Source organism: Prionailurus bengalensis, chromosome C1 (assembly GCF_016509475.1).
Source record: "Prionailurus bengalensis isolate Pbe53 chromosome C1, Fcat_Pben_1.1_paternal_pri, whole genome shotgun sequence".
NCBI lineage: Eukaryota > Metazoa > Chordata > Mammalia > Carnivora > Felidae > Prionailurus > Prionailurus bengalensis.
In genome coordinates, this window is record NC_057345.1 from 151,832,613 (window position 1) to 151,850,762 (window position 18,150).

At 36.0% G+C, this 18,150-nt stretch overlaps 1 protein-coding gene across 7 annotated transcripts in view; it reads left to right on the top strand.

Moving 5' to 3' along the window:
- Positions 1–18,150, top strand: part of SLC4A10 (solute carrier family 4 member 10) — a 297,649-nt gene that overhangs the window by 149,553 nt on the left and 129,946 nt on the right. For all 7 annotated transcript variants that reach the window (XM_043576897.1, XM_043576896.1, XM_043576894.1 and 4 more), the window contains exons 4-5: positions 8,997–9,135; positions 15,857–16,017. In XM_043576897.1, the coding sequence (XP_043432832.1) occupies positions 8,997–9,135; positions 15,857–16,017 (300 nt within the window). The remainder of the gene's footprint in view (positions 1–8,996; positions 9,136–15,856; positions 16,018–18,150) is intronic.

Genomic DNA, 18,150 nt, shown 5'->3' on the forward strand with positions numbered 1-18,150 from the left:
CTATTCTCTTCCATTGATCTATTTGTCTTTTCTTTTGCCAATATCACATTGTCTGATTACTGTCGCTTCCTTGTAAGCATGGAAGTCAGGTAGCGTCAATCCTCCAACTGTTCTTATTTTTCAATATTATGTTGGCTAATATCATTTGCCTCTTCATATAAACTTTAGAATCAGTTTGATGATGTCCATAAAATAGCTTTCTGGGATTTCAATTGGGATTGCTTTGAATGTATCGATCATGTTGGGAAGAACTGGCATCTTGACAATATTGAATCCTCCTATTCATGAACGTGAATGCACCGGTTTTCAACCTCCTTCATTATTTGCACTGATTACTTTTAAAATTTTTATTAATGTTTACTCATTTTTTGAGAGACAGAGAAAGAGACAGAGGGTGAGTTGGGGAGGGGAGAGAAAGAGAGACAGACAGACAGACAGAGAGAGAGACAGAATCTGAAGCAGGCTTGAGGTTCTGAGCTGTCAGCACAGAGCCTGATGCAGGGCTCGAACTCATGAACCGTGAGATCATGACCTGGCCCAAGTTGGACCCTTAACCTTCTAAGCCACCAAGGTGCACCTAAAAAATTTTTTTAATGATTATATTTTTGAGAGAGAGAGCATGTGCATGTGAGCAAGTGGGGGAGGGACAGAGAGAGAGGGAGGCACAGAATCCAAAGTAGGCTCCAGACTTGAGCTGTCAGCACAGAGCCCAATGCAGGACTTGAACTGTGAGATCATGACATGAACCAAAGTTGGACGCTTAACTGACTGAGCCACCCAGGTGCCCCTGCGCTGTATTTTAAGATTAATACCAGTGCCCTTTCAACTGGGTTATTGTAAGACATAGAAGAGATAGTAAATGAAAATGGCTGGCCCATAGAAGATACTAATAAATTAAAAATCTGTTTTGTTTTTTTTCTCTCTCTTTATAATCTCAACGTAGTCAACTGTGTCAGTAAAACATAGGGTTTAAAGGTTAATGACCCATTTATGAATATGAAAGAAGTATGATCATTTGTATGATTTTTGTAACTGTTACATTGAATGAATACTACATGTCAGATTTAATCATAAAGGACTTCTATCTTGCACCATCTCTTTATATTTATTCAGTGGGTCTGATTGTTATTCTGCTCTCCAGTGAAAACTCTGGTGGACTCCTCAGCTTTTCTAGTCACTTTTAGGTAACTCAAAGTCCTCTAATCAGTAATTAAAATATTTAGTCTCATGTAATAGTGAAAAATTTGAACTTGCTTTAACTCTAAGGCTTTTCCCCCTTCTCTTGCCCAGGCCTGCTGCAGTTGAGGAAGGAGGACGTAGTTGCTTTTTTCTTTTCTCCTACCTTGAACTTCTTTCAGATGTTCATTCATAGTCCTGACTTTGGTTTCTGATCCTTTCAGATTTGGATCTTAGGAAATGAGAAAACCTAAGGGGGTTGGGCAGGAAAGTTCTTACTTAACTAGTACTATTGCAAGCTGATTTCACACACTCTCGGCTTAATAAGGATTTGAATTTACTCATTGTCCCCTGGAGGGTCTCTCACCTGCACTCTCTTTTGGCTTATTGCTTATTCCTCCTAATCCCCTAGGCATTCAGCTATAGTAACAGATTCTCTCTGCTAAAGTCTTGTCTCTGCTTCATGGCAGCCTCTTGGACAGGATCAAAGATAAGTCCACATTCCACATTCTCTCTCTCTCTCCTTCTGTCTCTCTGTCTCTCTCATGTGTGGCCCATATATGATTCACAGAAAATATACATACTCCCATTGCCTTGATAATACTGGAAGAGTATGTTACTAAAGCAGCAATCTCAGCCATCAGCAGCTAGGCAGACTGTGTTTCTCAGGCAGAAATCATACCCCAGTTCATTGCAGGGGATATATCAAGCCCTTCTGATGCCCTTGGAGGTCTACTCACTTTGCTCGAGGAAGGGGTAGACACCCCTCTTCCCTGCCTTTGTAGGGGAGCAAGGAGACTTGGAACTCACATTACAGCTTTCTCTGAAAAAGTCCTCTCCAAAACGTGTCTACTGTTTTCAAGTTATGACCTTTTATAGCCTTACTGTGGGTGAGGAGTTAGATAAGTAGGTTTTCAGGAACATGGTTTATAAATTTTGCATGTATTCTTATATCCTCTTTGGAGAGAAATACATATTGGCTCTTGGTGCTTCAGCTGAAATATTATTTTATTAATCTGTTACCCTATAACAGAATGAGGGAATTATCATTAATAGCAATAAGTACATTATTTCAATTATGTAAATGAAGCAAATGTAGGAATCTAAATGAGCAGACTGTATGTAATATTAAAAAACATGAGCAAAATTTTAAAGTTCAAATGAAGGAAAATATTGATCTGCAGAGACTGGACATGAATTTGAAACAGAACCATCAAAGTGGTCATTATTTCATAATTTCATAAGATAGATTATCTGAATATTGATTTACCTAAAGTACACAAGGATAAAGAGGAAAAAACAAGGATAAAGTAATTCAGAAATGCATAATGGTAAACATTTCATATTGTGAATCTGCTCCCTTGAGCTAAATGTCATAGTGCAAGAGGCTTGCAGTCTTCATGACATTAAGGTCATGTATGTAAAATGCAAATTTTACAATTCACTTCTGTCATTTTACTTGTTATATTGTTATGAAAAATACATTTCTTGACATATCTGTTGACTATTCTCCAGAAAGTGCCTGAAAAATAGTAAACTTGGAAACAAAGCCTACAGAAAGGAGAATATTTTCATTCATTATTAGGAAAACTGTACTTTAGAACCTGGTATTAATATGTGAGTAATTAAAACAATATAAGTAACATAGGTAATAATAAAAAGATGAAACTTTGCTAGGGAACTTGCTTGTTTACAATTACTATTCTATTAGTGGTTTTCCTCTGGAAGTGTAACTATGTAAGTTTGATTTACTTAACTAACAATTCGTTGAAAATATAATCTCTATTCCAAATGGAAACAACCTGTTTATTTCTGATAATATATGTTCTCTGGAATTGCAGTGCTATTGAACATCAACTAGCCAAATCCTGTAGCTGCTACTTAGTTCTCATCATTGATTCTATAGCATCTGACATTATTGACTTCTTATTCTTTTGAAATCCTTTTCAAACACGGCATATGTTATATTATCTCTCCATCAGCTCTATTCTCTATGAGGGCAGAGATTTTTTTCTGTTTATATCAGTGTAATTCACTCCTTAAATAGTACCTGACCTATGGAAGGTATCCATCAAATATATTTGTTTAATGTGTCAATTCTTTTACGTATCTATTCCTTTTCTGTATCTTTTGTTAACTCCTTTTCCTTCTTCCAAATTTTTAAGCTGATTACTCCCCTGATGTTGAGTCTCTTTCTGTCCCTACTCTTCTTTCATTTTTGAGTACTCATTCATTATAATCATATGACTTCTCTGGTTGAATGCCACCCATGTCTCTACCACTGACCCTGCCCTTTTTTCCACAATCAAACCTCCAACTGCCCTATGACCATCTTTGTATGTTTGTCCCAGAGTCCCTTCAAATTCAGCGTATCTGAAAGTTTTTTTTTTTGAGCTCTCTGCTTGTAATACAGGTTCTCATTTTGACAACCCTCTTTTTCCCTGTGTGTGTGTGTGTGTTTTTTTTTAGAAATAATTGACATACATCACTGTGTAAGTTTAATGTATATAACATGATGGTTTGATTTACATATATTGTGAAATGATTACCACCATAGGTTAATCAACACCCACCCTCCATCATCTCATGCAGATAACAATAAAAAGAGAAAAAAATTCCCCTTGTGCTAAGAACACTTAGGATCTACTCTCATAACAACTTTCCTAAACATCATACAGGAGTGTTAACTATAGTCATCATGTTGTACATTACATGCCTGGTACTTATTCATCTTATAACTGGAAGTTTATACCTTTCAACCACCTTCTTCCAGTTCCCCTAGTCCCCACACCCCTGCCCCTGGTAACCACAAATCTCTTTGTGTGTGTGTGTGTGTGTGTGTGTGTGTGTGTGTGTGTGTGTTTGTTTTTTGTGTTGATTCCACAAGTGAGAGCATACAGTATTTATCTTTCTCTCTCTGACTTATTTCACTTAGCATAATGCGTTCAAGGTCCATCCATGTTATAGCTCTTTTAATCAATGGCACTACTATTTTCTCATTCTTCCTGTTTTAAACTCTAAATCTATTTTGATAGACCTATATTGTCATTATAACACACAACTAGCATCAATCATCATCAGTAATACTCATATAGTGCTTTATAGTTTGAAAAGCATTTTTGCATGCATAATTTTCTCTCTTAGGACTTGTTCCTACTTTTTTCCAAGAGACTAATTTTGACAATTTAAAATATTTAATTTATTATTGTGCAACACATTTAAAATTGCAATCAAGATAAGTGTAACTAGAAGTACAGAGTGCTATGAATTCGGAAAACAGATGACTAACTTAATTGTTTGCATACGAATGTGCTTATATGCGCGTTTCTGCGTGTATTTTGCAAAGCTGTTTAGGTAGGCTTGCTGAAGTATATCACATCGAAGTAGATGCTGAACGATACATAGGAGAGCTAGAGTAAACAGTGTGTGCAATGACCCTGTCATGGAAAGGAGCATGGTATTTTTAAGAATCTGAAAGAAAGCTAATGTACTCTGAATGGAATAACAAGGGAAAGAGTGGCAGAAGACAAAGCTAATGAGATAGGCAATTCCTCACCACAAACATTTATTTATTACTCAGAAAGTATGATGCTATGTTTTGTATTATATGTATATTTTCACTTCTGACTTCTGAAATCCTCTCAATTGTGATCATTGTAACCTAATCTTTTAAATAACTGATTAATTGGTTTACTTTCACAAGTGAAATATTTAATATTATAGAATTCAGTAATTATTCGTTTGTTACAGATTTACTCATTCTTTTGTGTTTTACAAAAATATTTGAAAATACCAAATGTTTTGTTGGAATAACATTGAATTTATGAGATAGTTTTCCACTATTGAGGCTTCTCATTAGTATATATTCAATCATTTATTTAGGTCTACTTTTATATCATTTAATAAAGTTTTATAGTTTTCATTATGAATGTATTACATATTTTTAAATTCATTCCTAGATAGCCTTGTATTTTGCTTCTAAAGTAAATGGAATTTTTTTCTACTAGATTTTTAAATAATTTTTACTGCAATATAGGAATAGAGTGGTTTTTATATTTTGATTTTGTGTCCAGCAACCTAGTAAAGATCTCTAGGTAAATAATCAGATAATCTTTTAAAAATATAAACCAAAGAGGAAATGATGAAGGCAAAATCCCTAGGCATCCTTTTTTTTTTATATATAATCCTTAGAGAGTAAATTAAAGAATGGATAAATAAAGTTGGGAATATTAAGAGGTATAAAGATGGTAAGAAGGTTTATAAGGCCTAGTTTCAATTTAGCAAGACAGACTCCAAAGATGTTTTCTGAGAGTGACAGATCCTTGGAGAATTGTCTCCCCACAACCATATTCGTGGCCATGTTCCTTTATATCTTGTGAGCAGAGGCATTGACTGCCTTTGTGCCTTTCTTTTCAAGGATGTCAGTATAGTGAACAGACTTGGAAGATAGAGATAGTGTCTCTGTTTACTGTCCAGTTTAGTAAACATCATGTCTTTCTATGAGACAGAGGTCAGGGAGGCTTACTGTCCCTTAGGAAAGAGTTGGGTCCCATAACATTGGCCCCCTCTTGTAACACAACCCATTGTTTATGCAGCATCTCTTGGCTCTTTGCACATTCTCCTGTGGGAATTGTGGTTGGAGTACCAATACAAATGATTTTCATCTGATGAATGCTATTGTTGTGAGTGATAAACTATGTTTTGTCTCTAGGAGTCTCCTGTCTTTTGCCAGCATCCATAAAATGTCAGGGTAAATGCTAACACCCTTCACAGTTCTTGACAGTTTTGGCAATGAGGAAGGGATGCTGACAGAGACATGGATATTTGGAGGATGAAGGAGGAGGGCATCAGAGCTGATTCATGGGATGACTAATGGATTGAGAGAAGTCCATTGGGATTGGTAGCAAACTTGCTGATCAAATTGTAAATCAGTGGAGCAATAAATATTCCTTTACTTTATTGCCTGTTTAAAGGAGGAATTGGGGCAGTGTGAAAGGATAGTTGTAGGCTGAGAACCAGGGAATAAATTTTAAAACAGCTGCCTAAATGGTTGGTACCAACCCTCCTTTAGGCAAGGGGACTTCCTTGACAAGCTTCTGGTCAGTCTCAGGTTTGTCCAATTGTGACAATTGGCACAACAAATTTGCATTTCCTTTCAGACAATAGTTTCAGAGATATGTACTTACACTGAGCATGAGAGGGAAATTCATCAGCCCTATGTACACAAATCAGGCAAATCATGAGAATGTTGGCTGGCTTTCTTGGGAAATGGGTAAAGTGGGTCGTGCAATGCTGGTTACAGGAGAATGGCAATAGCTGAGCTGTTGTTTAGCTCAGATTCCTCTTACGGTCTGCCATGCCAACTTCAGATCATTTGGAGTTGGAAGTAAGAGTTCTTGGAATTTTCTGCAGTAGATCTTGTCTGCTACAAGAGAGCTTTGACCCTGTCATGAAGATTTCTCTAAAAGAGACAAATTCAAGGGGAAACCACAGATTAGGCACCAATTAATATTGGACTCCTACCGTACTGGATTGGGTTTATCATGCTGATATAAATGACCTGCTAAAGAATGAAACACTCACCAAAGAATTTTAGGTAAATTCTTGTAGTCAGCCTGCAGCCCTGGGAAAGTCCTGTAGCCCTTACATGGAAACCGGGATAGAATTTAGGAGATGTTATCTTGATAAGAGGTCAGCAGATGTCTCTAATCTGAGGTTATCGTGTCACTCTTCCACTCTGATCAGTTGATTCTAGATACGCCATTGTGGCCCTTGAAACTAAACTGTGTTATGTTTTCAGCTTTTTGAATCATTTGAAGTTAGATAACATGCTTTATTTTATCCCCAAATTCACTCAAAAATCCAGTGGACCTTCCACAGTTCCTATTACCCACCGGCATCTGTTATTGTTAAATGTTGGAAGGACATCTTCAAAAATCAAAATGAAAAGACTTCTGACTCTGCCTTCCTCCTTTCCTCCTAGTCCACGTACTACATATTAGCGAAGGCAGTTTGGTCACTGAATGTGGCTCCCCCCAGAAAGGGATAATTTACTCTCAGCCACTTGGTGGATAGTGATCAGGAAGAAAGGGATTAATAACCTTGCTTTGACTATCCAAGATTCCACCAAGACCATTTCTGGATGTGATATATCATCCCTTTTCCCTTATAGCAACCTTAGTCCATCCTGATTGGTACACTCTCTGAGTGGTAGTCCAGCTAACAGGGGGCCTCGGGAATTCAGTACTTAATTCTGGTTTAGGCACTTAGATATTCTTGTCGGTTTGACACGGTCCTAAATAATAAGTATAATCACCACTTGGTTGAGTATACTGCTTGCCAAGTCTCCCTGCAGTGGCCCACATGAATTCAAGTGGAAGGCATAAATTTTTATAAATTTTATGAAAATTCCCTTTTCATTTTTACTTCTTACCCTTTCCAACAAAAGGTCTGGGTGTGAGTAGGGTGGAAAGAAGGTGAAGGTATAGCTTCTGGAGATGAACACGTTTAATGGTACCGCATGGAAGTGAATTTAATGATCTTCCAGAACTTCTCCTGGAGTATTCCTCATAAAGAAAGATACCTTCATGTGTCTCTCCCAATCTGTGACAAGATCCATAAATATAATTGACTGCTGTCCTGCCATTCTCTGCTAGGTGACTCTGCCCATTGTTTGTATTATCATTGCTTTTGAGCTTAAGAAGTTTATCAGAAATGCAAGGATGTTCTCAGTGCCTTCATCTCCCACACAAAAACCCTAATAACACCTTTGGATGTCTTCCCTACCCCCTTTTCTGTAGCGGTCGCACAGTGGAATGAGTAAATGCCACTTCGTGGGTAGCGTGGGCAAACAGATCAGATTGGACTAACTGTCCTCATGCAGTGTGTCTAGAAACAGGGTCTAGATCCAGTTATCTTAACGAACTGGAAACTCTAAGGCCAACTAGCAGGACTGGAAGCCTTGTAGAAAACACCGTCAATCTATGTTTGCTAAATGATGTAGGTCCCTTCTCCAGAGACCCTCAAATTGTGAACAACATGTTCTTTCCAGGAACACCATGTACACCTTTGAGACTGTGTGTCTTGTGTCCAAACCACGCATTATTTTACTCCCCTACCAAGAATGTAGTGACTCGCACCGTAGTCATGGTTGAGAGATCTTTGAATGTTTAAGCAAACACCACCAGTAGATGATATCGCACTCGGATGATTTTGGATTTAGTTTCTGTTTAGATAGCATTCTGGAAATGGTAAAACCATAGCAGTGGAGACCAGATTAGTGGTTGTCAGGGTTCGGGAAGGGACAAAGGTGTGACTAAAAAAGAGCCTCACAAAGGAGTTCATGGTGAATTACATTCAGCATAGTTTTAGTATAAGTGAATTTTATCATAGCCTGTTCTAAATATTCCCATAAAGTATAGCATATATGATAGAAAATGCATGTATGTGTATGTGAGGGAAATATAGAAATAGTTTCTATGATTAATGCTGTAAACAATCCAAAAATAATCATAACATTTAATATTATTTTGAATATATATATGTATATATGTGTGTGTGTGTGTGTATATATATATATATATATATATATATATATATATATATATAATGCATCTACATTTTACATATTTTTGCTCCCAAATTATACTAGACTTCAGGTAATGCTAAATTTAGTTTTAGTTTACCAAATCTACCATGGATAAGTGTTGCAGGGGGCGGGCAGGGAGGTGTGAGTCTGGAGTGGTGTTGGAGTTGGGTGACCAGGAAATTTTAAGCTTGAAGTCATGGTAATGCATACTCACGTCTCTGGTTTTCTCTAGACACGCCATCACAACGAGTACAGTTTATTCTTGGAACTGAGGATGATGATGAGGAACACATTCCTCATGACCTTTTCACAGAACTGGATGAGATTTGCTGGCGTGAAGGTGAGGATGCTGAATGGCGAGAAACAGCCAGGTGAGGATTTTTGCTGAGCGGGAAGGTATAGGAAATAATTTTCATGCTATTGGAAAAGAGATTTGTAAAGCCACGGTTTTGCAAACATTCGTGAGTGCTGTCGATTTCTGAAATGGCTCATCTGGCCTGGGCATATCCTATAATGGGATATGGGTCAGAATGAGATCTGAAGACAGCAATTATAGTAAACAGTGATGCAGAGCCAGCAACAGCTGCAGCCTGAAAGATAAACAGCAGCATAATTTGTGTGTCATCAGGAAAACAATAAGAATCTAAAAGTAATTTATTTCTATCTTTTCAACCGCTGGCCTGTGCCCAAACTAGGCATATTATATGATAATTTGAGTGTGGGGCTTTTTTTTTTTTAAAGAAAGGGAAAGCATTCTAAGAGGCTGTAGGTATACTGGATTTATGTACTATTTGGTGAGGATAAAAATATTTTGTAATGTGTTTCTAGGATATGTGTACATTTCAACATAGGTGTTTTTTCAAAATAAGTTTTTACAATTTTATTTAAAAAGTGTATTTATTTATTTGGAGAGAGAGAGAGAGAGAGAGAGAGAGAGAGAGAGAGAGAGAGAGAGAAAGCACGAGCGCATGAACAGGGGAGGGGCAGAGAGAGAGGAAGAGAAAGAATCCCAAGCAGGCTCCACACTGTCAGTGCAGAGCCTGATGCTGGGCTCCAACTCACTAATCTTGAGATCATGTTCTGAGCGGAAACCAAGTGTTGGACGCTTAACCATCAAAGCCACCCAGGCACCCCTAAGTAAGGTGAATTTCTAGCAGTGGAACTTATGTACCAAGAACAGCAGGCTTTTAAATTTTGATAGAGATTGTAAAATTGACTTTATAAAATGTTTTGGTAATTCATACTTTTATGAACGGTGTATGAGAGTGCTTATTTCCCTCAAACCCTTGATGGAGTAAATCATTAAACTTTTAGATTTTTTTTTTTGCTAATTTTATAGATGAAAAATAAATCTTAATTTACATTTTTAAAATTATTGGTGAAATGGAACATCTTTGCATATGTTTTAATTTTTTTCCTGTGAGCTAACTGTTCATATTTTATGTCAAACCATCGTATTATTTATTTGCCTTTTTTAATGTTTAGTGGTATGTTATTCTGTATGAATTACCTTTTTTAATGAAAAAATCATGCAATCATTTTCTTTCTGAAGCTTTATTATATATTTTAAATATAGGACTAAATTTGAAGTAGTTTTTATATGACATGGTAAATTTTAAGATTAAAAACCATCCATCTTATTGTTTTCTTCCAACTGCATCAAAAACTAACTGCTTTGGACTTTTTCAAATATATAATATGAATGCTCATCTTTGTTATTTGATGACAGAAAAACAATATATGATAATCTTATGCACCAATTAGCATTATAAATTTTACTCTCTCATGACTAAAGAGTTGTTGAAAAGGAATTTAAAATGCGGAGGTGCTTGGGTGGCTCAGTCATCTGACTGTGGCTCAGGTCATAATCTCACAGTTCGTGTGTCTGACTGTGGCTCAGGTCATAATCTCACAGTTCGTGTGTTTGAGCCCCACATCAGGCTCTGTGCTGACAGCCCAGAGCCTGGAGCCTGCTTCGGATTCTGTGTCTCCCTCTCTCTCTCTGTCCCTCCCCTGCTCATACTCTAGCTTTCTCTCTAAAAAGTAAATAACCATTAAAATATATAAAATAAAATGCAAACCTCCCTGTTTAAGGCTAGACACATCTGTCTTGACCTGGTTATAAGAAATGCTAGCTATTCCTGGATGGCAGGAAAAAGGGCGATCTATTGGGTATGATGACTAGGAAGCTGTTGTTAGTTTGAGTCTCCTTATTGCTGGGAAGTACTGTTTGGAAGCATTTCTTTTATATTCTTTTCTTTACTCTCATCCTACATGATAGAGCTGAGAAGTAAGATTGGAATGTGTGTTTTGTCAGGAGTAACTCGCTTATTCTTAAAATGATTGGTGATTTTTCACCTTCCAGATAAAATAGTGATCTGTTCCTTTTACTCCCGTGGATTAACCTGAACAACATGTTTATCCTAAACCACCAAAATGTATTGTTGTTCATGGATAAAGAACAAAAGAGTTGATCCAGTTAATTATTAGTATTCTCTCATGTTATTCAGTAGGACCTGTGTTCTTAGCTATCCTTCTAGAACCTTACGTATGGTGCAGCTATTTGAGGTTCAAGGAGACATCTGATGAGCAATCAAAATAGCAACAGACATTGAAGAGGAGGGTAGATGAATTTTGGCGGAGACACAATACATCAGGGAAGTACAGAGTGTATTTATTGAGGGCTTAGAAATGTAGTGGGTTTTAAAGTAACAGAAGTAATTTTGTTCTGGTTGCCCTAGTTCATCTAAAAGGACTAATTTTAGTTAATTTAGGATTCCATCTAATTTTCAAAATGCAATTTAATTCTAATAAGTCATTAGCATAAATATTTGAAGCCCTTCTTTCTTTTGATTAGTATTCTGGGGGGATTAATAATTTTCTACCCTAATAGTAGAAATAAAAAGGATATTTTATCAGCACATTGCACCTGTCACATATCACATCTTGAATAATTCATGCCCACTGCTGTTGCCAAGTAAAACTTAAGCAAAGTTTTAGATTTTGAAGCTAAATTTTTGAATCATAATTATTTAATAAATGTTTGTGAAAAACAGCTGTTCACTTTTAAAAACCCTAAAAGAAGCCATATGACAAGGGCTAATGAAATCAGCACAATTCCAATGTCCTGCTTATAGATAACATATAATGTTATTAATAGAAAAGCCCGCAAAGATACCACAGATGTGCAATTATGAAGACAACATGCTTGACTCACTGTGGTTGCCCTTTAAAAATGCTTCCCACAAATGTGCTCAGAAGAGGCAAAGCAGGGGGTAGCAGTTGGCCTCTGATACAGACATGGCAGTGTCAAACGGATTATTTCATCAAAACAATTTACTGATGCTCTGAAAGCATTTGATATTCAAAATTAGGAAAGGTTTAAGTCATCAAGATTTTTCCATGAGATATGAGATGTGAAGATAATATGGATTAAGAATAGCTAATATTGGGGTGCCTGGGTGGCTCAGTCGGTTAAGCGTCCGACTTCGGCTCAGGTCACGATCTCGCGGTCCCTGAGTTCAAGTCCCGCGTCCGGCTCTGTGCTGACTGCTCAGAGCCTGGAGCCTGTTTCAGATTCTGTGTCTCCCTCCCTCTCTGACCCTCCCCCGTTCATGCTCTGTCCCTGTCTCAAAAATAAATAAACGTTAAAAAAAAAAAAAGAATAGCTAATATTTCTAGGTTTGGATATCTTTCACTTCCCCTTTCCCCTTAAAATAGGCACTTTATGGTTGTTGTTATGTTAATATCTAGCCTCCACCCTAACCTTGTCCGTCTTCCACCATCTGTAGCCTTAGCCCTACCCAAAAGAGGATGTTTTCTCTTAAGAGTTCGTAACTTCTCCCCAGGCTACAATTTTGGTTGGTATTTTATTTTCTATTTGCGTAGAATCAGAGAATAAAAATTCTTAGGAAAGTTAAAAGGAATTAGCGGGAATAGAATAAACGGGAGTTAATTTCTAAGGAGAACATCTATTTCTAATTTGCAGAAGAATTTTGTTTTGTAGATTTTTAATATGAGTGTTACAGAAGAGATTATCATCAACTTAATCTTCAAAGAATTCATGAAACACCTATTTTATATTGTTGTTTAGTAGAAAGAGATTCCAGTGTGTTAATCATGGATGAGAACAGATCCAGACACACCGTAGGAAAATCACATAATCTCAAAGGGTTTAAGTCCACCCCCTCCACAGAAAATGTCATGCAATTGGCCTACAATTTTGATTTTTTTTCATTGTTCATTATGTCTCATTCATGCCTGTAAGACTCTTGTTTGCTGTAGTTTGCTATTCAAACAAATGTCAGCTGAGTTTATTTGAAAACTGGAATAAATTGCAGCACTTTAGGTCATTAACTGCAATCAGGCATTTTGCAACTGACTACAAATCTACAAATCTTTAAACAGGATTTGGTGTGTTCCCAGACCTCTTAATTCCTATCTTTGAAATATGAAATGGAATAAAGAAACAGAAAAGAGAAATACACTTAGGGGTGTGTGTGTGTGTGTGTGTGTATAGAGAATATATGTATATAATATAAAATATAATTTTTAACATAGTCTTTTAAAAAACATTATTTAAATAGTTCTTAAAGCTTTTGACATCATTCTGGAGTTGGTCTAAAGCACTGAATCTTGAAATGTTTAGAAACTCGACACTTGTCACTTGTGAGTTTCTTTTATGGGAAGTATCTTATGCTTCTTCCTATTTTATATTCATAAAATCTATGGCCGTATCAAATTGTCCATCCATTTATTTTTTTTTCTTAACTACCAAACTGGAATTCCGAGAGACTCCATTCTTCTTTTCTAAAAGACCAAGCCTCCAGTTTGAGGAAATTATTCTAAAAGAAGGAATATACCTTTTAGATAGATTTGTTTTTAAAATTTCTTTTCAGATAGACACATAGATCAATGGAACACATAAATCTAAATGTAAAACATAAAGCTATACAAATTTGAGAGAAAAAATATAGGAGAATAGAGAACTGAGAAAGACCAAACCATGTATAGCTACCTGGATTCTGACAACGGGCAAAAGCTATTAAATGGAAAAAGGATGGTCTTTTCAACAGCGTACTTGAATAATTAGACAGCTATAGGTTAAAAATTAATAATATTTCAACCTAAACCTCAGAGTGTATACAAACTTAATTCAAAATAAATCATAAATCTAAATGTAAAACATAAAGCTATACAAATTTGAGAAAAAAACAGGAAAACCTGAGGACTTAGGGCATCTATGATGAATTTCTAGACATGATATTGAAAGCACAATCTATAAAAGAAAATATTCATAAATTGGACTTCACCCAAATTAATACATTTTGTCCTATGAAAGATCCTGTTAAGGGGATGAAGACAAGCTGCACATAAGGAGAAAATATTTGCAAACCATATATTTGACAAAAATATTATATGTAGAATATGTAAAGAACTCCGAAATTTCAATAGTATGAACACAAATCAATTAGAAAAATGGGCAAAAAATATAGTCTGGAAGTGATGCACATAATTTCTGCTTACAATTCATTATCCAGAGGTAGTCAGTAGTCATATCATCTCACCCAGTAAAAGGGGAGCCAGGTGGTGATATCTTATTCTTTACTAGGTAGAGAGGGAGAATTAGTTGATGAACAGTAGTAATAACTATCAAATGATTTGTGAAATATTATGTCCCTATCAAGGCCTGAAAATCATTAAGAACCAAAAATATGAAAAATTCCCAGTGGTGTAGACAAAAAAATTCTATAAAATTCCAGCATTGAAGAAATACAGTCAGTGACTTGTAGCTTAAATGTAAATTTTTGCAACCTTCAAATATCTTATAAACTTATGGTAGGTATTAGGTATTCCCTGTCTATAAACTTTTGGTAGGCACAACTATTCTTCCCTATTGGTTTCATTTTCATTTCCTGACAATGTTTTACTCCCTGAACAGTGAGGACAGATCAATAGCTTTCTTTATCTTTCTTAGAACTCTGCACATTAATCATTCTGACTAGCTCTCGTGGTTGGTTATTTTCTGACTGATCCACTGATTCCCTCACTAGTTACTGCAACATATTTCTCCTCCCCTGGAGCTGGATCATTTGACTACATAAAACAATAATACAATATTTTATAGAGAATTTGAGTGATATTGCACAGAAAGAGGAAGTTAGGGCAAAAATGACTAAGGAGAGAAGAAATAAGGAAAATGGTGAAGAGAAGGGGAGGAAAGGCAATTTAGGCTTTATTTAGGATATATTACAAATGGTGGAATTAAGTTGGTCATCTATTTGGATTAGACAACAAGTCCCTAAAAGAATGAGAGAAATTTAGTGCTTGTGCCATAGCAGTAGAATCTCTGGTTTCTCTTTATTTCTTCCGTTTTTTCTCTTCATTCCTTCCACTTATCTTACTTGAAGAAACTTAAATATTACAATTCATTTCACTCCAAAAAGGCAGTGGTCTCCCATTTGTCGCCTTGATATCCAGGTTCCTCTGTTCTCCATCCCTGGAAGGAAGGCCCAGGGATTAGAGATTGAGCTCAGTGCTTATAGGTTCCTGTAGTCCCCAGGAAATGACGGTACTACATTTCATCCAAGCATGCCTAATATTTATTTTTATTACAGAAGAGGGCCCAAGTTATACTAGTCTCCCTAAAAATCGAATGGAAAAATTATCAGGAGATCAAATATTCTATTTTAAGACCTCCTACTACAGAAAAATGAGTATTCTTTCATTTTCTTTTGCATCTTTTTCAATTGCCGTTATCCTTCTATGAAGTATACTCTATTAATTTTACAGCAGATTCACAGTGACCACTGAATAAACACAGTAAATATTTTTTCAGAGCTTGACAAACTAACAAAAATAACATTTGAGTTTTTCTTGGCTTTCTATACATCTTTCAGTGACAAAAAGAATGCTTCTTAAGTGGAATTAAAATGAAATAAACCAAATAACTTGGGCTAGGTTTTACTTCCCAAGCCCACAAAATCTAGAAGCGATGTGACTGTTTTTCTGTTTCTGCTTTTTATTCTTGAGATAAAGGATCATTCATCTACAATATGATATTCAATGTGCTGATAATATTTATTTGTGTAGGTGGCTGAAGTTTGAAGAAGATGTGGAAGACGGAGGAGAAAGATGGAGCAAGCCTTATGTGGCCACTCTGTCGTTGCACAGCTTGTTTGAGCTGAGAAGTTGTATTCTGAATGGAACTGTGTTACTGGACATGCATGCCAACACTTTAGAAGAAATTGCAGGTATATCTTTTTTTTCCCTTAGTTTGTTTCACTCTTATGGGTATAGCTGAGGTTTGTTATTTTCTTTTCCTTATAACTCTGTGACTCTTGGAAAATCAGTTCTTATGGTCAGCAGAAGATACCTTAAAAATGACTTTCTCCTACCCCCTTATTTTAGATAAAAGAAGTTGAAATTTGGAGAAATATGGTCTAATTTGTTAATGGTAAGTCTAGAACAAAGAACTAATCCTGACTCCCATTTAGGATATACTGTTTCCACTATCATGCTTAATTAAGCTGTCACCATTAGAAAATTGAAGGAAAAAAACCCCATAAAACTAGAAAATGATTTTTTCAATATTCAAATACCTGAAATAATCATATTAAAAATTCAGTAGATACAAAAATTGTTAATTTAGAATAGAACAGAAAGGTATGACCATTTATTTTAAACTTAAAATAAAACTCATTAATTCCAGAGGATGGCAAGCAATGCATTTGAAATTAGTTTGTAATTTAATACTATGACTAGCCCCTGGGATGAGAGATTTGTATTAGAAGCCTATTATGGCTATAGAACACAGGCAGTTATATGTAGGAAACATCTTACTGTTACTCTAGAAATAGGGACAAAGAACTCCTGTATCTTTTGATAAAAGATATTAAACATGACAAACATGATAAATGTGTTTTCATAAAAGCAAAATAATACAAAAAGTTTTGAAAGAGTATAAATAAAATAGTTAATGGAGATTTTAAAAATAAAAACAAAGCAAGGACTTGGGCAGTTTTTAAAAATTTCTAGTTTGGAAAAAATAAATCAGTTCCATGTAGAATTTTTTTGTAAAGTAGAAAGACTTAAGGGAAACTTTAATGTCTGCATTATATTACAGAGGAGGAAAAACACCCCAAAACTCTGTAAATGTTTTTTGATTCCATAAGTGAGAGAATATTATATTAAAAAATAATGTACATAATTTAATCTTCAGAATAGCCTCATGAGGTGCCATTCCCAATTTTCAGTAAGAAAATAGAAATTCTGAGATTTTCATGGTGCTTGTTCCATCTAAGGGCCCCTGTGAGTTGTGTGTTCCTTATATTATACTACAACCACTGGCTGAAGAAAGAGAATGACTTGAAGTAGATGTTGCCCAGATTTTAATGATTGTTTAATTACTTTAAAAATTATTTATTTGGACATTGATGCAGATAGGCATGCATACATTGTGATATGTGTGAAAAGAAGGATATCCTGGCTTAGGATGAAAAGGTTAGAGAGGGAGGGAGCCAAAACATAAGAGACTCTTAAAAACTGAGAACAAACTGAGGGTTGATGGGAAGGTTGGGGGGGGGGTGGGTGATGGGTATTGAGGAGGGCACCTGTTGGGATGAGCACTGGGTGTTGTCTGGAAACCAATTTGACAATAAATTTCATATAAAAAAAAAGCAAACAGGAAAGAGAAGCCTTCCTTCTGAGTTTCATACTACACCTATGAAGAGCTTTCCCTTTATTTTTAAAAACTTTTTTTAATGTTCATTTACTTTTGAGAGAGAGAATGGGGGAGGGGCAGAGAGAGAGAAGGAGATGCAGAATTTGAAGGAGGCTCCAGGCTCTGAGCTATCAGCACAGAGCCCTGCTCGACTCAAACTCACAACCTGAGCTTAAGTCAGATGCTTAACCGAGGAAGCCACCCAGGCGCCCCAAAGAGCTTTTCCTTTAAATGAATGAACCAAAGGGGCTCCTGGGTGGCTCCGTTGGTTAAGCATCAGACTTCAGCTCAGGTCATGATCTCACAGTTTGTGAGTTTAAACCCCGAGTCAGGTTCTGAGCTGTCAATACTGCTGGAGCCTGCTTCAGATTTTGTGTCTCTATATCTGCCCCTCCTCCACTCATGCCTGCTCTCTCTCAAAAAGAAACAAACATTAAAAAATAAATAAAATACCTAACTAGAAAAAATAAAAATAAAATAAAATAAAATAATAAAATAAATAACTAGAGCCAAATAGGCTATATGAAGTTAAATATAGTATACTTTTCAGAGGAACACAGGATGCAGTAATAGATCACTCTAAATCAAGACTTAAAGAAAAGGGTTAACTTAGGAATTAGCAAACTTCTTGTGAATGCTGGAACAGTAGTTATCCAAGTTAATT